This window comes from Argopecten irradians, chromosome 8, assembly GCF_041381155.1.
Source record: "Argopecten irradians isolate NY chromosome 8, Ai_NY, whole genome shotgun sequence".
NCBI lineage: Eukaryota > Metazoa > Mollusca > Bivalvia > Pectinida > Pectinidae > Argopecten > Argopecten irradians.
The window spans coordinates 20,982,168-21,004,346 of NC_091141.1; the positions used below are offsets into that span (position 1 = coordinate 20,982,168).

Below are 22,179 nucleotides of genomic sequence, written 5' to 3' on the forward strand. Positions count from 1 at the left end.
CCCTACAAGATCCTAACATGAATCAGTACACTACAAGCTCCAAACATAAATCAGTACACTACAAGATTCCAACATGAATCAGTACCCTAAGAGATCCCAACATAAATCAGTACCCTATAAGATCCCAACATGAATCAGTACCATACAAGCCCCTGACATGATTCAGTACAATACAAGCTCCAAACATGAATCAGTACACTATAAGCTCCAAACATGAATCAGTACCCTACAAGATCCAAACATGAATCAGTACATACAAGATCCCAACTGGAATAAGTACCCTACAAGCTCCCAACATGAATAAGTACCCTACAAGATCCCAACATGAATCAGTACACTACAAGCTCCAAACATGAATCAGTACACTACAAGCTCCAAACATGAATCAGTACCCTACAAGCTCCCAACATGAATCAGTACACTACAAGCTCCAAACATGAATCAGTACCCTACAAGCTCCCAACATGAATCAGTACCCTACAAGATCCCAACATGAATCAGTACCCTACAATCCCCAACATGAATCAGTACCCTACAAGCCACTCAACATGAATCAGTACGCTACAAGCCACTCAACATGAATCAGTACGCTACAAGCTCCCAACATGAATCAGTACCCTACAAGCTTCCAACATGAATCAGTACCCTACAAGCTTCCAACATGAATCAGTACCCTACAAGCTTCCAACATGAATCATTACCTTACAAGCCCCCTACATGAATCAGTACCCTACAAGCTCCCAACATGAATCAGTACCCTACAAGCCCCAACATGAATCAGTACCCTACAAGCTCCCAACATGAATCAGTACCCTACAAGCTCCCAACATGAATCAGTACCCTACAAGCTTCCAACATGAGTAAGTGCCCTACAAGCTCCCAACATGAATCAGTTCCCTACAAGCTTCCAACATGAGTAAGTGCCCTACAAGCTCCCAACATGAATCAGTTCCCTACAAGCTTCCAACATGAATAAGTACCCTACAAGCCCCAACATTATTCAGTACCATACAAGCTCCCAACATGAATCAGTACCCTACAAGCTTCCAACATGAGTAAGTGCCCTACAAGCTCCCAACATGAATCAGTTCCCTACAAGCTTTCAACATGAGTAAGTGCAATACAAGCTCCCAACATGAATCAGTTCCCTTCAAGCTTCCAACATGAGTAAGTGCCCTACAAGCTCCCAACATGAATAAGTACCCTACAAGCTTCCAACATGAATAAGTACTCTACAAGCTTCCAACATGAGTAAGTGTCCTACAAGCTCCCAACATGAATCAGTTCCCTACAAGCTTCCAACATAAGTAAGTGCCATACAAGCTCCCAACATGAATAAGTACACTACAAGCTTCCAACATGAATAAGTACCCTACAAGCTTCCAACATGAATAAGTGCCCTACAAGTTTCCAACATGAGTCAGTGCCCTACAAGCTCCCAACATGAGTCAGTACCCTACAAGCTCCCAACATGATTCAGTACCCTACAAGCTCCCAACATGAATCAGTACCCTACAAAGTTCCAACATGAATCACTACGCTACAAGCCCCCTAAATGAATCAGTACCCTTCAAGCCCCCTTTATGAATCAGTACCCTACAAGCTCCCAACATGAATCAGTACCCTACAAGCTTCCAACATGATTCAGTACCCTACAAGTTCCCAACATGAATTAGAACCTACAATCTTCCAACATGAATCAGTACCCTACAAGGTCCCAACATGAATGAGAACCTACAAGCTCCCAACATGAATCAGTACACTACAAGCTCCCAACATGAATCAGTACACTACAAGCTCCCAACATGAATCAGTACCCTACAAGCTCCCAACATGAATCAGTACCCTACAAGATCCCAACATGAATCAGTACCCTACAAGCCCCCTACATGAATCAGTACCCTACAAGCCCCCAACATGAATCAGTACCCTACAAGCCTCCCTACATGAATCAGTACCCTACAAGCTCCCAACATGAATCAGTACCCTACAAGCTCCCAACATGAATCAGTACCCTACAAGCTCCCAACATGAATCAGTACCCTACAACCCCCCTATATGAATCTGTACCATACAAGCCCCTGACATGAATCAGTAAAATACAAGCTCCCTACATGAATCAGTACCCTACAAGATCCCAACATGAATCAGTACCCTAAAAGCCCCCTATATGAATCAGTACCCTAAGAGATCCCAACATAAATCAGTACCATATAAGATCCCAACATGAATCAGTACCATACAAGCCCCTGACATGAATCAGTACAATACAAGCTCCAAACATGAATCAGTACACTACAAGCTCCAAACATGAATCAGTACCCTACAAGATCCTAACATGAATCAGTACACTACAAGCTCCAAACATGAATCAGTACACTACAAGCTCCCAACATGAATCAGTACCCTACAAGCTCCCAACATGATTCAGTACACTACAAGCTCCCAACATGAATCAGTACCCTACAAGCTACCAACATGAATCAGTACCCTACAAGCTACCAACATGAATCAGTACCCTACAAGCTCCCAACATGAATCAGTACACTACAAGCTCCCAACATGAATCAGTACCCTACAAGCTCCCAACATGAATCAGTACACTACAAGCTCCCAACATGAATCAGTACCCTACAAGCTCCCAACATGAATCAGTACCCTACAAGCTCCCAACATGAATCAGTACCATACAAGCTACCAACATGAATCAGTACCCTACAAGCTACCAACATGAATCAGTACCCTACAAGCTCCCAACATGATTCAGTACACTACAAGCTCCCAACATGAATCAGTACCCTACAAGCTCCCAACATGAATCAGTACACTACAAGCTCCCAACATGAATCAGTACCATACAAGCTACCAACATGAATCAGTACCCTACAAGCTCCCAACATGAATCAGTACCCTACAAGCTTCCAACATGATTCAGTACCCTACAAGCTACCAACATGAATCAGTACCCTACAAGCTCCCAACATGAATCAGTACCCTACAAGCTTCCAACATGAATCAGTACCCTACAAGCTCCCAACATGAATCAGTACCCTTCAAGCTACCAACATGATTCAGTACACTACAAGCTTCCAACATGAATTAGTGCCCTACAAGCTTCCAACATGAATCAGTACCCTACAAGCTTCCAACATGAATCAGTACCCTACAAGCTTCCAACATGAATCAGTACCCTACAAGCTTCCAACATGAATCAGTACCCTACAAGCTTCCAACATGAATCAGTACCCTACAAGCTCCCAACATGAATCAGTACACTACAAGCTCCCAACATGATTCAGTACACTACAAGCTCCCAACATGAATCAGTACCCTACAAGCTCCCAACATGATTCAGTATACTACAAGCTCCCAACATGAATCAGTACACTACAAGCTCCCAACATGAATCAGTACACTACAAGCTCCCAACATGAATCAGTACACTACAAGCTCCCAACATGAATCAGTACACTACAAGATTCCAACATGAATCAGTACCCTACAAGATCCCAACATGAATCAGTACCCTACAAGATCCCAACATGAATCAGTATAATACAAGCTCCCAACATGAATCAGTACCCTACAAGATCCCAACATGAATCAGTACACTACAAGCTCCAAACATGAATCAGTACAATACAAGCTCCAAACATGAATCAGTACCCTACAAGATCCCAACATGAATCAGTACACTACAAGCTCCAAACATGAATCAGTACAATACAAGCTCCAAACATGAATCAGTACCCTACAAGATCCCAACATGAGTCAGTGCCCTACAAGATCCCAACATGAATCAGTACACTACAAGCTCCAAACATGAATCAGTACAATACAAGCTCCAAACATGAATCAGTACCCTACAAGATCCCAACATGAATCAGTACACTACAAGCTCCAAACATGAATCAGTACAATACAAGCTCCAAACATGAATCAGTACCCTACAAGATCCCAACATGAATCAGTACCCTACAATCCCCAACATGAATCAGTACCCTACAATCCCCAACATGAATCAGTACCCTACAAGCCACTCAACATGAATCAGTACGCTACAAGATCCCAACATGAATCAGTACCCTACAATCCCCAACATGAATCAGTACCCTACAATCCCCAACATGAATCAGTACCCTACAAGCCACTCAACATGAATCAGTACGCTACAAGCCACTCAACATGAATCAGTACCCTACAAGCCACTCAACATGAATCAGTACCCTACAAGATCCCAACATGAATCAGTACCCTACAATCCCCAACATGAATCAGTACCCTACAATCCCCAACATGAATCAGTACCCTACAATCCACTCAACATGAATCAGTACGCTACAAGCCACTCAACATGAATCAGTACGCTACAAGCTCCCAACATGAATCAGTACCCTACAAGCTCCCAACATGAATCAGTACCCTACAATCCCCAACATGAATCAGTACCCTACAATCCCCAACATGAATCAGTACCCTACAATCCCCAACATGAATCAGTACCCTACAACCCACTCAACATTAATCAGTACCCTACAAGCTCCCAACATGAATCAGTACCCTACAAGGTCCCAACATGAATCAGTACCCTACAAGCTCCCAACATGAATCAGTACCCTACAAGCTCCCAACATGAATCAGTACCCTACAATCCCCAACATGAATCAGTATCCTACAAGCTCCCAACATGAATCAGTACCCTACAATCCCCAACATGAATCAGTACCCTACAAGCTCCCAACATGAATCAGTACCATACAAGCCCCCTATATGAATCATTTCCCTACAAGCTTCCAACATGAATCAGTACCCTACAAGCCCCAAACATGAATTAGTACCATACAAGCTCCTAACATGAAATAAGTACTATACAAGCCCCCAATATGAATCAGTACCCTACAAGCTCCTGTATGAGATAGTATCCAACAAGCTCCCAAAATTAATCTCATCCTTGTACATCAAGTTTTGTTTGTTTCATATGTAAATAAAGATACAAAGATTTGGAAATGAATTTGTACGCTGTTGGGTCGACCATTATGGCAGCTCCAACTGGATGGATATTCCCAATAAAATTGAGACACAGGCTAAAGAACATTAATCCTTGAGGATGATTTTTGGACTGCAATGACTTTATCATCATATGAAAACTGGTATGGCCATTGTAATTACTACAGATCATCTGTAAACCATTATCTCCCCTGACTCATTTGGAATTTTTATGGCCCAGAGTAGCTGCTACTCTCAATCTTGAGAAACACCGGTCTCATTCTTATCCAAGAAGGTCTTTATTCTAATCAATGTCATTAGGTAATTTTCATATGTTTGAATATCTTCTGTCTTCCATTTTCTTTTTGTGTCTTGAATCAGCTGTGTAGATGTTTCTGTATGACAGCTGTTTAATATGACACAGAGCTTACAAAATTGAATTGTATTTAGAACTACCACAACTATTCAGACATGTTAATAACAGTGTTAAATGTATCTATTTAAGTAGTGCTGAAACCACGAATCTTTGACAATAGTTCCATGTAGTTATGCATTCTAATTCATCTCTCAAACATCAAGTAATCCAGATACATTTTACCTTAAGGCTGCATCACATACACCTTCAGACTGTATAAGACACATCAATATTTTTAAACTTTTGAGATCAACCATTGAGATCAGATTGTTAATAATTAAGCGTAGATAAATAAACACATGATGTTGTGTTCCTATGTAGGCATAGACTGACTTACCCATCTAGTTGTGACAGCGCCATTCTTTTTAAAATAAATGATACAGAATTATACTATATAAAATGAAATTTTAATTGTTTAGAAGTTTTATTTTTACAGTTGCTTATGGAACCACAAATATAAAACATAAACAATCATGTTTTATGTTTTATTGTAATTGTCATACCACGGATATTTTAAACCATGAAATGACTCAATATCTTCAAACCGCAAAAGAAAAGTTTTCATAAATTTACACATCAAAACAAAACATAATTATAGTGGTGCAGTGTTTGTTTATTGACAATAGAGAAAGATGTCCTCATCTTCACATACAAAAAATTAAAGTACTCTCAGCACTAACATCAATAGAAATACATACATATTCAATATGTAGACAAAAAAGAGAGTTGTTATGGGAGTATACAGTCAATAATCTCACTCTGAATCGTCCACATTTAATTGGTTCAGTAAAAGTTCTGTTTATCTCTTGAGAAGGGGACCTTGCAACAAACACTATAATCCACACATCATTTGAGCAATTAAGTTTTTGTGTAAAGCAATTTAAAAAAACCCAATATGAATATAGGTTTAAGGATCATGACACAAAGTTAGACATAGGTTTTTGCTCAGTCAACAAAAATAAAATACCATTTTTTAATCTCATTTGTGACTGGTTAGGTAAAAACAATATTGTTAGACTAAAGACTGCTACACAATCTTGGGGCCAGCTTTTTCGCAATCCTAGGATCAGCTTCTTCAATTTAGATTTGACAGGTTAAGAACTTTGGACATACGTTTTTTCACAAAAATTCCATTTATCCTAAAAACAAACCAGGGTGTTGTCATATAGGCAGAAAGGAATGCCCACATCAAGACCAAACACCATCTTTACAGTATCCAATCTTAATTTAGAAGGACTTGACTAATACCATTGATAAGACATGCTGGTAAAATGACCTCAAGGTCGTTTTAGGTCAACAACAGGAAGCACCGCTAGGGATACTTACAATAAGCACCACTACAAGCAAACTTACCTCTCGTAGAAATCTAGGAGGTAAAAAAGACTTCCTGTCTTTCATTTTTCAAAAACATTTATTTTTATTTATTATTTTCCCCTTGTATTGTAATCCTCAAGTATACATTGTATGGATGTCACAGTCAATGGGACCATAATCAAACTGAGTATTCTAATTAGTGTTTTTGAAAAATTATGAAAACTAACTTACCGGTAGAACCAAGAAAACATGGTTTTTGTATTAAAAGATTTCAAGGTTACTGAGGCGCAATTGTAGAAATATTACAACGAAGTCAACAATATTAATTTAGGATGAACATTATCAAAGATATTGTGTTGTATTGGCTACTAAAATCAATGACTTAAAAAGTATATGTTATACAATGTAATCAATTTAAATGTCAATTAAAATGTAATAAATTATAGAAAATATATGGATAACTATGAAATATTAAACACGTCTCAACAGCAGATTTTAGAAATTCCACTGATTTTAAGAAAAAAAATGATCAAATGTTTTGTTACAAGACCTTGACCTTTTGAACTTCAACCTTTGTAAGGTTTTTTCATTTTAATTCAACGTATTTCAGAAAAAAATCACATTTCCTTTATCACAAAACCTTTTTAGACACATCAACCTCCACAGCAGATGTTTAAAATGATTATGATTTCATTACTCTATCAATGCTACATAATTCACAATTACTTGAAATAAAACCTTGACCCTGGTTTGTAAGGGAGTTTTTAATGTTATGATTCCATTGATGTGTCTCTATGGTATTTTCACCAGGGGTCAATGTCAGCCTGTTAACCAGGGGTCAATGTCAGTCTGGTCACCAGAGGTGTATTAATTATTGAGTCCGTTGATGGTACGTTCGATTTCATCGCTGTAGGCGTTGGTCAGGTCCGAGGTGTAGGACAGAATACTCCTGGAGAACATGCGTAAGGCAGTGTTCCTGTAGTAGGTGTTTATGCCAGCGTGTGAGCAGAGTGTGGCCAGTTTGTTACTGTGAACATTCTTACCTACGGCTGTTTCAGTATACCAACCCTGAAGGTTACCCTCGCGGCGTGGCTGCTGGAAAAAGACGTCTGAGTTAGGGTTGAGCTTAGTCAGATACAGCAGGAGACTGGACACGGGACAGAATGGACTTCCGATCTGTTCATACATACGGGACATCACCTTGTCTTTACCTATGTTGCTGTCGACAATTCGGAAGTAACGTCTGCCCACATTTGGATCGATCTCGAGGACAAATGAATCCTTACGTAGCTGTCGTAGAAACAGTCGGCTGAGGACTCCAAAGTAGAGGTTGACGTCGACCCATACCTTGTTTTGTAGAGAGAATGGGTCGTTACAGCTGAGGATACTTGAGGAATAAAGTATCTGTAGGTGTGTCGGCGTAATAGGCTTAATGGCCGTCTCCACCTCACCCCCCATCATAGACTCAAGGAAACGATTGGACGACGCAAACTCTGGGCTACAGATGACATCTACATCCCGACAGAAGGGCTGGGCCTGTAGGTAGCGTGTAATCTCTAGCGGGTACAGACGTAGCAGCTCGTCCGGCAGGTTCTCATTCGAGTGGTAGTAACGGTAAAAGTTGACAAGGTAATGGTTGATTTTCCCGGCCGAGGCTTGTTCGAAGTTTGGATCCTCACCCTGGATTGTCAGCCATTCTGTGTGGTAAACAAGATTAATATATTGAGTATGGGAGTTTAAACTTAGTTTTAGTTAAGATATTGTCTAATAAGCATATTAAAGGAGTGAAGCTGAAATAATTATAATAAAACCTTGTGTTGATCAGACATGCCACAATAAACATCTTTAATGATACATGGTGTCTTACTCACAATCATCAACAGACTATACACATTAGTTAATCAATCAAATACACTTGTAGGTCAGGTTAATAATGTACCTATCTATGGGTATTGTTCATATAGAACACAGGAAAAATACACTTCCCCTCTCAATCTGGTATTGTAGGTCATGTAAATAATGTACCTATCTATGGGTATTGTTCATATAGAACACAGGAAAAATACCCTCTCAATCTGCTATTGTAGGTCAGGTAAACAATGTACCAATCAATGGGTATTGTCTCTATGAAACGCAGGAAAAATACCCATCCCCTCTCAATCTGGTATTGTAGGTCAGGTAAATAATGTACCAATCTATGGGTATTGTTCATATAGAAAACAGGAAAAATACCCATCCCCTCTCAATCTGCTATTGAAGGTCAGGTAAATAATGTACCTATCTATGGGTATTGTCCATATAAAACACAGGAAAAATACCCTCTCATTCTGCTATTGTAGGTCAGGTAAATAATGTATCGATCTATGGGTATTGTCTCTATAAAACACAGCAAAAATACCCATCCCCTCTCAATCTGGTATTGTAGGTCAGGTAAATAATGTATCAATCTATGGGTATTGTCCATATAAAACACAGCAAAAATACCCATCCCCTCTCAATCTGGTATTGTAGGTCAGGTAAATAATGTATCAATCTATGGGTATTGTCCATATAAAACACAGGAAAAATACCCATCCCCTCTCAATCTGCTATTGTAGGTCAGGTAAATAATGTACCAATCTATGGGTATTGTCCATATAAAACACAGCAAAAATACCCATCCCCTCTCAATCTGGTATTGTAGGTCAGGTAAATAATGTATCAATCTATGGGTATTGTCCATATAAAACACAGCAAAAATACCCATCCCCTCTCAATCTGGTATTGTAGGTCAGGTAAATAATGTATCAATCTATGGGTATTGTCCATATAAAACACAGCAAAAATACCCATCCCCTCTCAATCTGGTATTATAGGTCAGGTAAATAATGTATCAATCTATGGGTATTGTCCATATAAAACACAGCAAAAATACCCATCCCCTCTCAATCTGGTATTGTAGGTCAGGTAAATAATGTACCAATCTATGGGTATTGTCCATATAAAACACAGCAAAAATACCCATCCCCTCTCAATCTGGTATTGTAGGTCAGGTAAATAATGTATCAATCTATGGGTATTGTCCATATAAAACACAGCAAAAATACCCATCCCCTCTCAATCTGGTATTGTAGGTCAGGTAAATAATGTACCAATCTATGGGTATTGTCCATATAAAACACAGGAAAAATACCCATCCCCTCTCAATCTGCTATTGTAGGTCAGGTAAATAATGTACCAATCTATGGGTATTGTCCATATAGAAAACACAGCAAAAATACCCATCCCCTCTCAATCTGGTATTGTAGGTCAGGTAAATAATGTATCAATCTATGGGTATTGTCCATATAAAACACAGCAAAAATACCCATCCCCTCTCAATCTGGTATTGTAGGTCAGGTAAATAATGTATCAATCTATGGGTATTGTCCATATAAAACACAGGAAAAATACCCATCCCCTCTCAATCTGCTATTGTAGGTCAGGTAAATAATGTACCAATCTATGGGTATTGTCCATATAAAACACAGCAAAAATACCCTTCCCCTCTCAATCTGGTATTGTAGGTCAGGTAAATAATGTATCAATCTATGGGTATTGTCCATATAAAACACAGCAAAAATACCCATCCCCTCTCAATCTGGTATTATAGGTCAGGTAAATAATGTACCAATCTATGGGTATTGTCCATATAGAAAACAGGAAAAATACCCATCCCCTCTCAATCTGCTATTGAAGGTCAGGTAAATAATGTACCTATCTATGGGTATTGTCCATATAGAAAACAGGAAAAATACCCATCCCCTCTCAATCTGCTATTGTAGGTCAGGTAAATAATGTACCAATCTATGGGTATTGTCCATATAGAAAACAGGAAAAATACCCTTCCCCTCTCAATCTGCTATTGAAGGTCAGGTAAATAATGTACCTATCTATGGGTATTGTCCTTATAAAACAGGAAAAATACCCTTCCTCTCTCAATCTGCTATTGTAGGTCAGGTAAATAATGTACCAATCTATGGGTATTGTCCATATAAAACAAAGGAAAAATCCCCATCCCCTCTAAATCTGCTATTGTAGGTCAGGTAAATAATGTACCTATCTATGGGCATTGTCCATATAAAACACAGGAAAAATACTCATCACCTCTCAATCTGCTATTGTAGGTCAGGTAAATAATGTACCAATCTATGGGTATTGTCTCTATAAAACGCAGGAAACTACCCATCCCCTCTCAATCTGCTATTGTAGGTGAGGGAAATAATGTACCAATCTATGGGTATTGTCCATATAAAACACAGCAAAAATACCCATCCCCTCTCAATCTGGTATTGTAGGTCAGGTAAATAATGTATCAATCTATGGGTATTGTCCATATAAAACAGGAAAAATACCCATCCCCTCTCAATCTGCTATTGTAGGTCAGGTAAATAATGTACCAATCTATGGGTATTGTCCATATAAAACACAGGAAAAATACTCATCCCCTCTCAATCTGCTATTGTAGGTCAGGTAAATAATGTACCAATCTATGGGTATTGTCTCTATAAAACGCAGGAAACTATCCATCCCCTCTCAATCTGCTATTGTAGGTCAGGGAAATAATGTACCAATCTATGGGTATTGTCCATATAAAACACAGGAAAAATACCCATCCCCTCTCAATCTGCTATTGTAGGTTAGGTAAATAATGTATCAATCTATGGGTATTGTCCATATAAAACAGGAAAAATACCCATCCCCTCTCAATCTGGTATTGTAGGTCAGGTAAATAATGTATCAATCTATGGGTATTGTCCATATAGAAAACAGGAAAAATACCCATCCCCTCTCAATCTGCTATTGAAGGTCAGGTAAATAATGTACCTATCTATGGGTATTGTCCTTATAAAACAGGAAAAATACCCTTCCTCTCTCAATCTGCTATTGTAGGTCAGGTAAATAATGTACCAATCTATGGGTATTGTCCATATAAAACAAAGGAAAAATCCCCATCCCCTCTAAATCTGCTATTGTAGGTCAGGTAAATAATGTACCTATCTATGGGCATTGTCCATATAAAACACAGGAAAAATACTCATCACCTCTCAATCTGCTATTGTAGGTCAGGTAAATAATGTACCAATCTATGGGTATTGTCTCTATAAAACGCAGGAAACTACCCATCCCCTCTCAATCTGCTATTGTAGGTGAGGGAAATAATGTACCAATCTATGGGTATTGTCCATATAAAACACAGCAAAAATACCCATCCCCTCTCAATCTGGTATTGTAGGTCAGGTAAATAATGTATCAATCTATGGGTATTGTCCATATAAAACAGGAAAAATACCCATCCCCTCTCAATCTGCTATTGTAGGTCAGGTAAATAATGTACCAATCTATGGGTATTGTCCATATAAAACAAAGGAAAAATCCCCATCCCCTCTAAATCTTCTATTGTAGGTCAGGTAAATAATGTACCTATCTATGGGCATTGTCCATATAAAACACAGGAAAAATACTCATCCCCTCTCAATCTGCTATTGTAGGTCAGGTAAATAATGTACCAATCTATGGGTATTGTCTCTATAAAACGCAGGAAACTATCCATCCCCTCTCAATCTGCTATTGTAGGTCAGGGAAATAATGTACCAATCTATGGGTATTGTCCATAGAAAACACAGGAAAAATACCCATCTCCTCTCAATCTGCTATTGTAGGTTAGGTAAATAATGTACCAATCTATGGGTATTGTCCATATAAAACACAGCAAAAATACCCATCCCCTCTCAATCTGGTATTGTAGGTCAGGTAAATAATGTATCAATCTATGGGTATTGTCCATATAAAACAGGAAAAATACCCATCCCCTCTCAATCTGGTATTGTAGGTCAGGTAAATAATGTATCAATCTATGGGTATTGTCCATATAAAACACAGCAAAAATACCCATCCCCTCTCAATCTGGTATTGTAGGTCAGGTAAATAATGTACCAATCTATGGGTATTGTCCATATAAAACACAGCAAAAATACCCTTCCCCTCTCAATCTGGTATTGTAGGTCAGGTAAATAATGTATCAATCTATGGGTATTGTCCATATAAAACAGGGAAAATACCCATCCCCTCTCAATCTGCTATTGTAGGTCAGGTAAATAATGTACCAATCAATGGGTATTGTCTCTATGAAACGCAGGAAAAATACCCATCCCCTCTCAATCTGGTATTGTAGGTCAGGTAAATAATGTACCAATCTATGGGTATTGTCCATATAAAACACAGCAAAAATACCCTTCCCCTCTCAATCTGGTATTGTAGGTCAGGTAAATAATGTATCAATCTATGGGTATTGTCCATATAAAACAGGAAAAATACCCTTCCCCTCTCAATCTGCTATTGTAGGTCAGGTAAATAATGTACCAATCAATGGGTATTGTCTCTATGAAACGCAGGAAAAATACCCATCCCCTCTCAATCTGCTATTGTAGGTCAGGTAAATAATGTACCAATCAATGGGTATTGTCTCTATGAAACGCAGGAAAAATACCCATGTCCTCTCAATCTGGTATTGTAGGTCAGGTAAATAATGTACCAATCTATGGGAATTGTCCATATAAAACACAGCAAAAATACCCTTCCCCTCTCAATCTGGTATTGTAGGTCAGGTAAATAATGTACCAATCTATGGGTATTGTCCATATAAAACACAGCAAAAATACCCTTCCCCTCTCAATCTGGTATTGTAGGTCAGGTAAATAATGTATCAATCTATGGGTATTGTCCAAATAAAACAGGAAAAATACCCTTCCCCTCTCAATCTGCTATTGTAGGTCAGGTAAATAATGTACCAATCAATGGGTATTGTCTCTATGAAACGCAGGAAAAATACCCATCCCCTCTCAATCTGCTATTGTAGGTCAGGTAAATAATGTACCAATCAATGGGTATTGTCTTTATGAAACGCAGGAAAAATACCCATCCCCTCTCAATCTGCTATTGTAGGTCAGGTAAACAATGTACCAATCCATGAGTATTGTCCTCTAACGAGTTGTGTGATCAGTGATTTTCCTGTCAACAGGTAGTTTTATTTTGTAATTAAAACTCAAGTACAGAATATTTATTCCACCAAAGAGCTGTGGAAAATAACAAGAGGCCCATGGGCCTTAACGGTCACCTGAGTTAGAATATATAATGAAACAAATTAAAGACATATAAACACTATATGCTGGGCCTTGAAGTTGGTCAGTGATTTATAAATTTGACTTTTTAGACTATGAAGAGTATTTGCTTCCATCAAACCTGTGAACTTAGAGGTATTTTTTGAAATTTTGATCATTTTGACCCTGTTTGGTCCTGCCCCTCTGGTCCCCCAGGGGGTCATCGAGGACGGATATAGATGTTAAAATGCTATATCTTAGGCTAATAATTCTAATCAAGTTTGACTAATTTCCTATGAAAATTGGGCAAATAATGTTCACAAATATGTTTTTCCTATATAAACTAAAGTAAACTTGACCCCTCCCCAGGGGGTAATGTGAAACTCCAAGGTCATATAATTCACAATTTTTAAAAAACACCATAAGACCTTTCCATCTATAATTATTTGATTCTACTATTTCCAAAATTTTAGAAGATTTTTGAAGTTTTAGCCTATTTTAGCCTTTTTTAGCCCCGCCCCTCTGCCCCCAGGGGGTCGGCCAGGACCAATGTGGATATGATATTAAAATGATATTTCAGGCTAATAATTCTAACCAAGTTTGACTCATTTCCTATGAAAATTGAGCAAAAAATGCTTATTAATGTGTTTTTCCTATATAAACTATAGTAAACTTGACCCCCTCCCCAAGGGGAAACATGAGACCCCAGGGTCATATAATTCACCATTTAGTAAAGGACCTTAAGACCTTTCTATTTATGAAAAGTATTTGATTCTACCATTTCCAGAATTTCAGAAGAAGATTTTTGAAGTTTTAGTCTATTTGACTCCTTTTGACCCCGCCCCTAAGGCCCCTGGGCGTCAGTCATAGAAAATTTGTTAATAGGATTAAATGGCCATCTCATACTGATAACTCTGACAACATTTGACTCATTTCCTATTACAAATGACCAAATAATGCTCAAAAATGTGTTTTCCCAATATAAACTATAGTAAACTTAACATCCTCCCAAGGGGGAAACTAGAGACCCCAGGGTCATATAATTCACAATTTATGTAAAAGACCTTAAGACCTTTCTATCTATGAAGAGTATTTGATTTTACCACATCTGTGAGTAGAGAAGAAGATTTGTGAAATTTTACTTAATTTTACCCCTTTTGGCCCCTCCCACAGCCCCCTGGGGGGTGGGGACCATATAATTCATTATTTTGATTGGCCTTATGCCTTAGAAGGTTTGTGCAAAATTTCATTGAAATTGCTTCAGCAGTTTCGGAGAAGAAGTCGAAAATGTAAATTGTTTACGGACATACGACGCACGACGACGGACAAAAGGCGATTATAATAAGTCACCTTAATTAGACTTTTTTGTAGCATGTTTTTTTTATCTAATATGCTTTAATAATCAAAGTGTGTGTTTAAATTCAGCATTTTCATTTACCTAGTGTACCTATATACCTGTCTTACATTGTCATTGAATGAAAACACAAACAGGTGTTCTATCTGGTAGAGTGAATATATACCATGTACCCTTCAACTATATTCTTATGCAATGTGATTAGTACCTGAGCAGTGTTCATATTAGTGAAGATAATCTCTCTATATCATATGCAAATAAATACAAACATACTAAATACCAAATAAGCCAAAATACAACCACATCTAAAATATCCCATTTTACAGTATATAGATAAGAGGTTTACCATAATGTAAAAACTAAACTGTTTCTTAGTTCACTTCTAAGCATATGAACTATATTCCACAAATCTAAGATTTGTGAACATCTTAAATCTGTGAAGTCAGAGTATTGAAGCTCTGAAGTGAGAATTCTCAGGAACACTGTTGTTGTTAGTGAAACATCAGTCAGTATTGATTAACAAGAGATCCCAGAGGGATCTTGGCGCCCACCAAAGTATGATCTATGTCTGACAATGGAAAGATGGATCTTTTCTCTACTTTTTAAACTTTTTCAACCATACTACACATAAAATTTGAGACAGATCGCTTCAGTACCTTTTGAGAAATAGCATTAACAAACTTCAACTATCAAAATCCAAAATGGCTCCTTGGCAGCCATCTTGTCGATCAATCGGCCCCAAATCGCAATTTGCACAACTAGGGCCCTAGGGGAACCTACATGTGAAATTTGAGTGATATCAAACTTTTAACTATCAAAATCCAAGATGCCTCCTTGGCAGCCATCTTGTTGATTAAATCGGTCCCAAATCATACTATGCACAACAAGGACCCTAGGGGAACCTACCTGTGAAATTTGAGACAGATCCATTCAATACTTTCTGAGAAATAGAGATAACAAACTTTGAATATCAAAATCCAAGATGGCTGTCTGGCGGCCATCTTGTTGATCAATCGGTCCCAAAATGCAATGTGCACAACAAGGTCCCTAGGGGAACCTACATATGAAATTTGAGACAGATCCCTTCAGTACTATCTGAGAAATAGCGATAACAAACTTTGAATATCAAAATCCAAGATGGCGGCCTGGTGGCCATCTTGTTCACCAATTGGTTCAAACATGCAATATGCACAATAGGGCCCTAGGGGAACCTACATATTAAATTTGAGAAAGATCCCTTCAGTGCTTTCTGAGAAATAGTGATAACAAAACTTAAATATCAAAATCCAAGATGGCCGCCTGGCGGCCATCTTGTTTTTCTGATCAGCCTAAAAATCTATATGGCACAACTAGGGACCAATGGAATATTCCATGTGAAGTTTGAACAAAATCCCTTCAATAGTTTTCAAGAAATAGCGATAACAAACTTCAACTGCCCAAATCCAAGATGGCTGCTAGGCAGCCATCTTGTTTTTCTGATCAGCCTCTAAATCTGTATGGTACAACTAGGGACCAAGGGTACCCTCCATATGAAGTTTGAACAAAATCCCTTCAGTAGTTCACAAGAAATATCGATAACAAACTTCAACTGCCAAAATCAAAGATGGCTGCCTGGCGGCCATCTTGTTTTTCTGATCAGCCTCAAAATCTGTATGGCACAACTAGAGACAAAGGGTAACCTCCATGTGAAGTTTGAACAAAATCCCTTCAGTAGTTCTCAAGAAATATCGATAACAATCTTCAACTGCCAAAATCAAAGATGGCTGCCTGGCGGCCATCTTGTTTTTCCGATCAGCCTCAAAATCTGTAAGGCTCAACTAGGGATCAAGGGTATCCTCCATGTGAAGTTTGAACAAAATCCATTCAGTAGTTCTCAAGAAATATCGATAACAATCTTCAACTGCCAAAATCAAAGATGGCTGCCTGGTGGCCATCTTGTTTTTCCGATCAGCCACAAATCATGTATGGCACAACTATGGACCCAGGGGACCCTCCATGTGAAGTTTTAACAAAATCCCTGCAGTAGTTTTTAAGAAATAGTGATAACAAGCATTGTTTACGGACAAACCGCATACTTTCATGCAATGAATTCAACCTTCCAAATGCACTAGAATTAACGAAAGTATCTCGAAAAAAAAACCCAGAAATTTTCTGAGAAGGCCCCTCCCATAATTTACCCCATTTAGCACATCTCGTCTTCAGGTGTTTGTTTGTCACAAGTGCCTGCAATGGCATAAAAACACAGCTTCGCCTCTGATATAGCATCCCTCCATCCTTAACTAAAACACAGCTTCGCCCCTGATATAGCATCCCTCCATCCTTAACTAAAACACAGCTTCGCCCCTGATATAGCATCCCTCCATCCTTAACTAAAACACAGCATCGCCCCTGATATAGCATCCCTCCATCCTTAACTAAAACACAGCTTCGCCCCTGATATAGCATCCCTCCATCCTTAACTAAAACACAGCATCGCACCTGATATAGCATCCCTCCATCCTTAACTAAAACACAGCTTCGCCCCTGATATAGCATCCCTCCATCCTTAACTAAAACACAGCTTCGCCCCTGATATAGCCTCCCTCCATCCTTAACTAAAACACAGCTTCGCCTCTGATATAGCATCCCTCCATCCTTAACTAAAACACAGCATCGCCCCTGATATAGCATCCCTCCATCCTTAACTAAAACACAGCTTCGCCCCTGATATAGCATCCCTCCATCCTTAACTAAAACACAGCATCGCACCTGATATAGCATCCCTCCATCCTTAACTAAAACACAGCTTCGCCCCTGATATAGCATCCCTCCATCCTTAACTAAAACACAGCATCGCACCTGATATAGCATCCCTCCATCCTTAACTAAAACACAGCTTCGCCCCTGATATAGCATCCCTCCATCCTTAACTAAAACACAGCTTCGCCCCTGATATAGCATCCCTCCATCCTTAACTAAAACACAGCATCGCACCTGATATAGCATCCCTCCATCCTTAACTAAAAACACAGCTTCGCCCCTGATATAGCATCCCTCCATCCTTAACTAAAACACAGCTTCGCCCCTGATATAGCCTCCCTCCATCCTTAACTAAAACACAGCTTCGCCCCTGATATAGCATCCCTCCATCCTTAACTAAAACACAGCATCGCACCTGATATAGCATCCCTCCATCCTTAACTAAAACACAGCTTCGCCCCTGTTATAGCATCCCTCCATCCTTAACTAAAACACAGCTTCGCCCCTGTTATAGCATCCCTCCATCCTTAACTAAAACACAGCATCGCCCCTGATATAGCATCCCTCCATCCTTAACTAAAACACAGCTTCGCCCCTGATATAGCCTCCCTCCATCCTTAACTAAAACACAGCTTCGCCCCTGATATAGCATCCCTCCATCCTTAACTAAAACACAGCATCGCACCTGATATAGCATCCCTCCATCCTTAACTAAAACCACAGCTTCGCCCCTGTTATAGCATCCCTCCATCCTTAACTAAAACACAGCTTCGCCCCTGTTATAGCATCCCTCCATCCTTAACTAAAACACAGCATCGCACCTGATATAGCATCCCTCCATCCTTAACTAAAACACAGCTTCGCCCCTGTTATAGCATCCCTCCATCCTTAACTAAAACACAGCTTCGCCCCTGTTATAGCATCCCTCCATCCTTAACTAAAACACAGCTTCGCCCCTGATATAGCATCCCTCCATCCTTAACTAAAACACAGCTTCGCCCCTGATATAGCATCCCTCCATCCTTAACTAAAACACAGCTTCGCCCCTGATATAGCATCCCTCCATCCTTAACTAAAACACAGCTTCGCCCCTGTTATAGCATCCCTCCATCCTTAACTAAAACACAGCTTCGCCCCTGTTATAGCATCCCTCCATCCTTAACTAAAACACAGCATCGCCCCTGATATAGCATCCCTCCATCCTTAACTAAAACACAGCTTCGCCCCTGTTATAGCATCCCTCCATCCTTAACTAAAACACAGCTTCGCCCCTGTTATAGCCTCCCTCCATCCTTAACCTAAAACACAGCTTCGCCCCTGATATAGCATCCCTCCATCCTTAACTAAAACACAGCATCGCACCTGATATAGCATCCCTCCATCCTTAACTAAAACACAGCTTCGCCCCTGTTATAGCATCCCTCCATCCTTAACTAAAACACAGCTTCGCCCCTGTTATAGCATCCCTCCATCCTTAACTAAAACACAGCTTCGCCCCTGATATAGCATCCCTCCATCCTTAACTAAAACACAGCTTCGCCCCTGATATAGCATCCCTCCATCCTTAACTAAAACACAGCTTCGCCCCTGATATAGCATCCCTCCATCCTTAACTGTTTTAATCTATTAAAAAGAAAAAAATCTCAACATTTGACAGAAAGTGAAGTAATTTATTTCAACAGGAACAAAGTATGGGATAAAACACAACATTGATTTATTATGTACTTTATAGCTGTTTGTAATGGCTGAGGATTTATATGTCACTTTCTGCTTCATATCACATTTTCTTGACGCACCAATTGTTTTTCTACACATGTGTATTCTTTGTATAATTAAAACTAATAACATCACTAACTTCTGCTCTGAATTTCTTTCTATCACTTTATCTGTTCCACTGTATCAGTTATACTAACGCACAAATGGAGTAATAACAAGACATTGCTATGTGTGGAATCTTCAGCTAAAATTTTATGATAATGTGAAAACTTTCACAACAAACTGAAATAAAATGTATAACAGTACATAAACCTGTAAGAATGGCTGGACTTCTGACCTATTGAATGGTGACCTTTAACCTCAAGAATGATTCATGACCTTTTGATTTATGGCATTGTCCTTAGATGTCAAGAATAAGTTAAAACTTCTGATCTGTTGAATGGATGCATCATCTTCAACCTAAAGAAGGTTACACTCAAAATCGCTTTTGACGTATTGTGAAACTTGACCTTTTCATGATGACAAGATGTTTTGTGACAGTGCAATAATGACATGTTTTGTTTTATAGTCTGATGTTATTTGTTGCCATGGTTACCTAGTCTACACATATAACTCTGTTGACAAGTTGTCATCGTACTATTTAGTTGTGTCCAGTGTCCTTGTCAAACTGCTAGCTACCACGACATCACTTAGATGTGTGCATTATATACCCTGTATAGTTGGTTCATTTTGCAGTAATAAAAGTTTGATTTTTTCTTTGATGTTTATTCATGCAGAGAAAGCTTTGGGCACTGCCAATATGGGGGTTTCGAGATCCCAAAATGACAAAAGTAAAGTACAATTTACCGATGATTAGTTCCATCTTAGGTGTTTATGACTTCATGAAACTCGGGTCAAATGATGATGTCACAATCCCCAGATGGTTGGACTAATCGATGGTAAATTGTATTTTATCCAAGTATAGTTTTGGGATGTATGGAGGTATGACCCCATCAGTTGGCATAGGCGTACAGCTGGCTGTAGAACAGATTATGGAGTAAGTAACTGTACTGTTTCAGTTTCTCAGACGGAAATGAAGGCACAAAACCTAATTTGTTTTTACAATGCATGTTCAAAGCGGAATCTTCACTGAACTGCTGATGCTCTGAGAGCATCTTGGCAATAGTCGCCTTGAGGCAAATGTTTGTATAGGTGATAGAGAGTCCAGCCGAGTCAGAGATGTCGGCCATCATCTTTAAGATTGTGTTATGGCCCATGGGACCCAGGTACCAGAAGCGAGAATTACACTGCTTGGATTCTATGGCTCTTTGGAAGAAGTCGTCATGCACTTGTCCGAGTTTGGAGACATAGAGAGACATGCTACGTACTGGACAGTGCGGACTATCAGGGATCTCGTACATCCTCATGTGCCAGTTCCAGTCATGCATCTCAGAAAACGTCTCAATCTTGGGCATTTCTTTCTCCAGGTTGAGTCTGTAATAGTTGAGTCCTTTCTCATCAGTCTCCAATATAAAGGAATCTTTAGTCAATGTTCTTATGGCTTCTTTCCCCTTAATTCCAAAATGTAATGTGAGATCAAACCAGACCTTCCTAACAACAGACAGGGGATTGCAAGTGGAGAGCACTCCAGATGACATGAGTTTGGAGATGTCATGACTTGATAGACATTTCTTTATTGTCGTTCGCTCTCTACCTTTGTCTCGACTACAGAGTTTCTCCAGCACAGCGTTGGAGGAAGCAAACACGTCACTCTTTAGCACAGAGTAGAGGTTACCAATAGGGAGAGCCTGCATGTAGCGATTCATGCTCGCCCTGATGCCGACCAGTGTAGAGCGAGTGTAGGGTTTGCCGTCCCGTGTACTGGCCCCTACGTAGAAGCGCTCTAGACTGTTATTGAGAGTGATGGCATCCATTGTTTCTATATTGTTAGACATCTTGTGTAAAGCTAGCCACTCTGTAAAAGGAGAGAGAAAACAAAAACAATGGTTAGATACAAGAAATAGGATAAAATAAATTTTTACGGGTAATTTTCACAATAATCGTTAAATTTCTTCTATCACATTATAAACCGTAGGATTTACATAATTTCGTGAACACATGAGAACATACCTTTGATGAGTTTGATATCACGCATTGTTCGCATTCTGGTTCCAGCGAGGTACTGTTTCCTCTCCGCACTATAGGTCGGCTGTTGTTCTGTACAGATGATGTCATTGTCGTCAATGCTAATGATGTCATCGCCTTCTGTAAAATGGTGGAGCTTTACTTAACATGAGAACGTGATTAGCAAGCTACAGGGCATGCTCAGGTATATCATGCATGTCACCTCAACATCCATACATTGTTATAGGTCCCGATACTCATACAAATTCTGGTGTTTTATGTGTAACCTAAACATCTATCATTGTTATAGGTCCCGATACTCATACAAATTCTGGTGTTTTATGTGTAACCTCAACATCTATATATTGTTATAGGTCCCGATACTCATACAAATTCTGGTGTTTTATGTGTAACCTCAACATCTATCATTGTTA

General features: G+C 39.2%; 1 protein-coding gene across 3 annotated transcripts in view; it reads right to left on the reverse strand.

Annotated features, from left to right (window-relative positions):
• The window catches only part of LOC138329645 (myoneurin-like), a 101,905-nt gene that overhangs the window by 8,599 nt on the left and 71,127 nt on the right, over window positions 1–22,179 (reverse strand). Inside the window, exons 5-6 of one of the 3 annotated variants that reach the window (XM_069276773.1) lie at window positions 21,752–21,886; window positions 19,611–21,596 (exon numbers count right to left, since the gene is read on the reverse strand). The exons of 1 other annotated variant lie outside the window; for it this stretch is intronic. In XM_069276773.1, coding sequence (XP_069132874.1) covers window positions 20,635–21,596; window positions 21,752–21,886 — 1,097 coding nt within the window. In that variant the 3' untranslated portion in view covers window positions 19,611–20,634. Of the gene's footprint in view, window positions 1–5,990; window positions 8,413–19,610; window positions 21,597–21,751; window positions 21,887–22,179 lie in introns of those variants that run through there. One more of the 3 variants, XM_069276777.1, reaches the window with a different exon arrangement.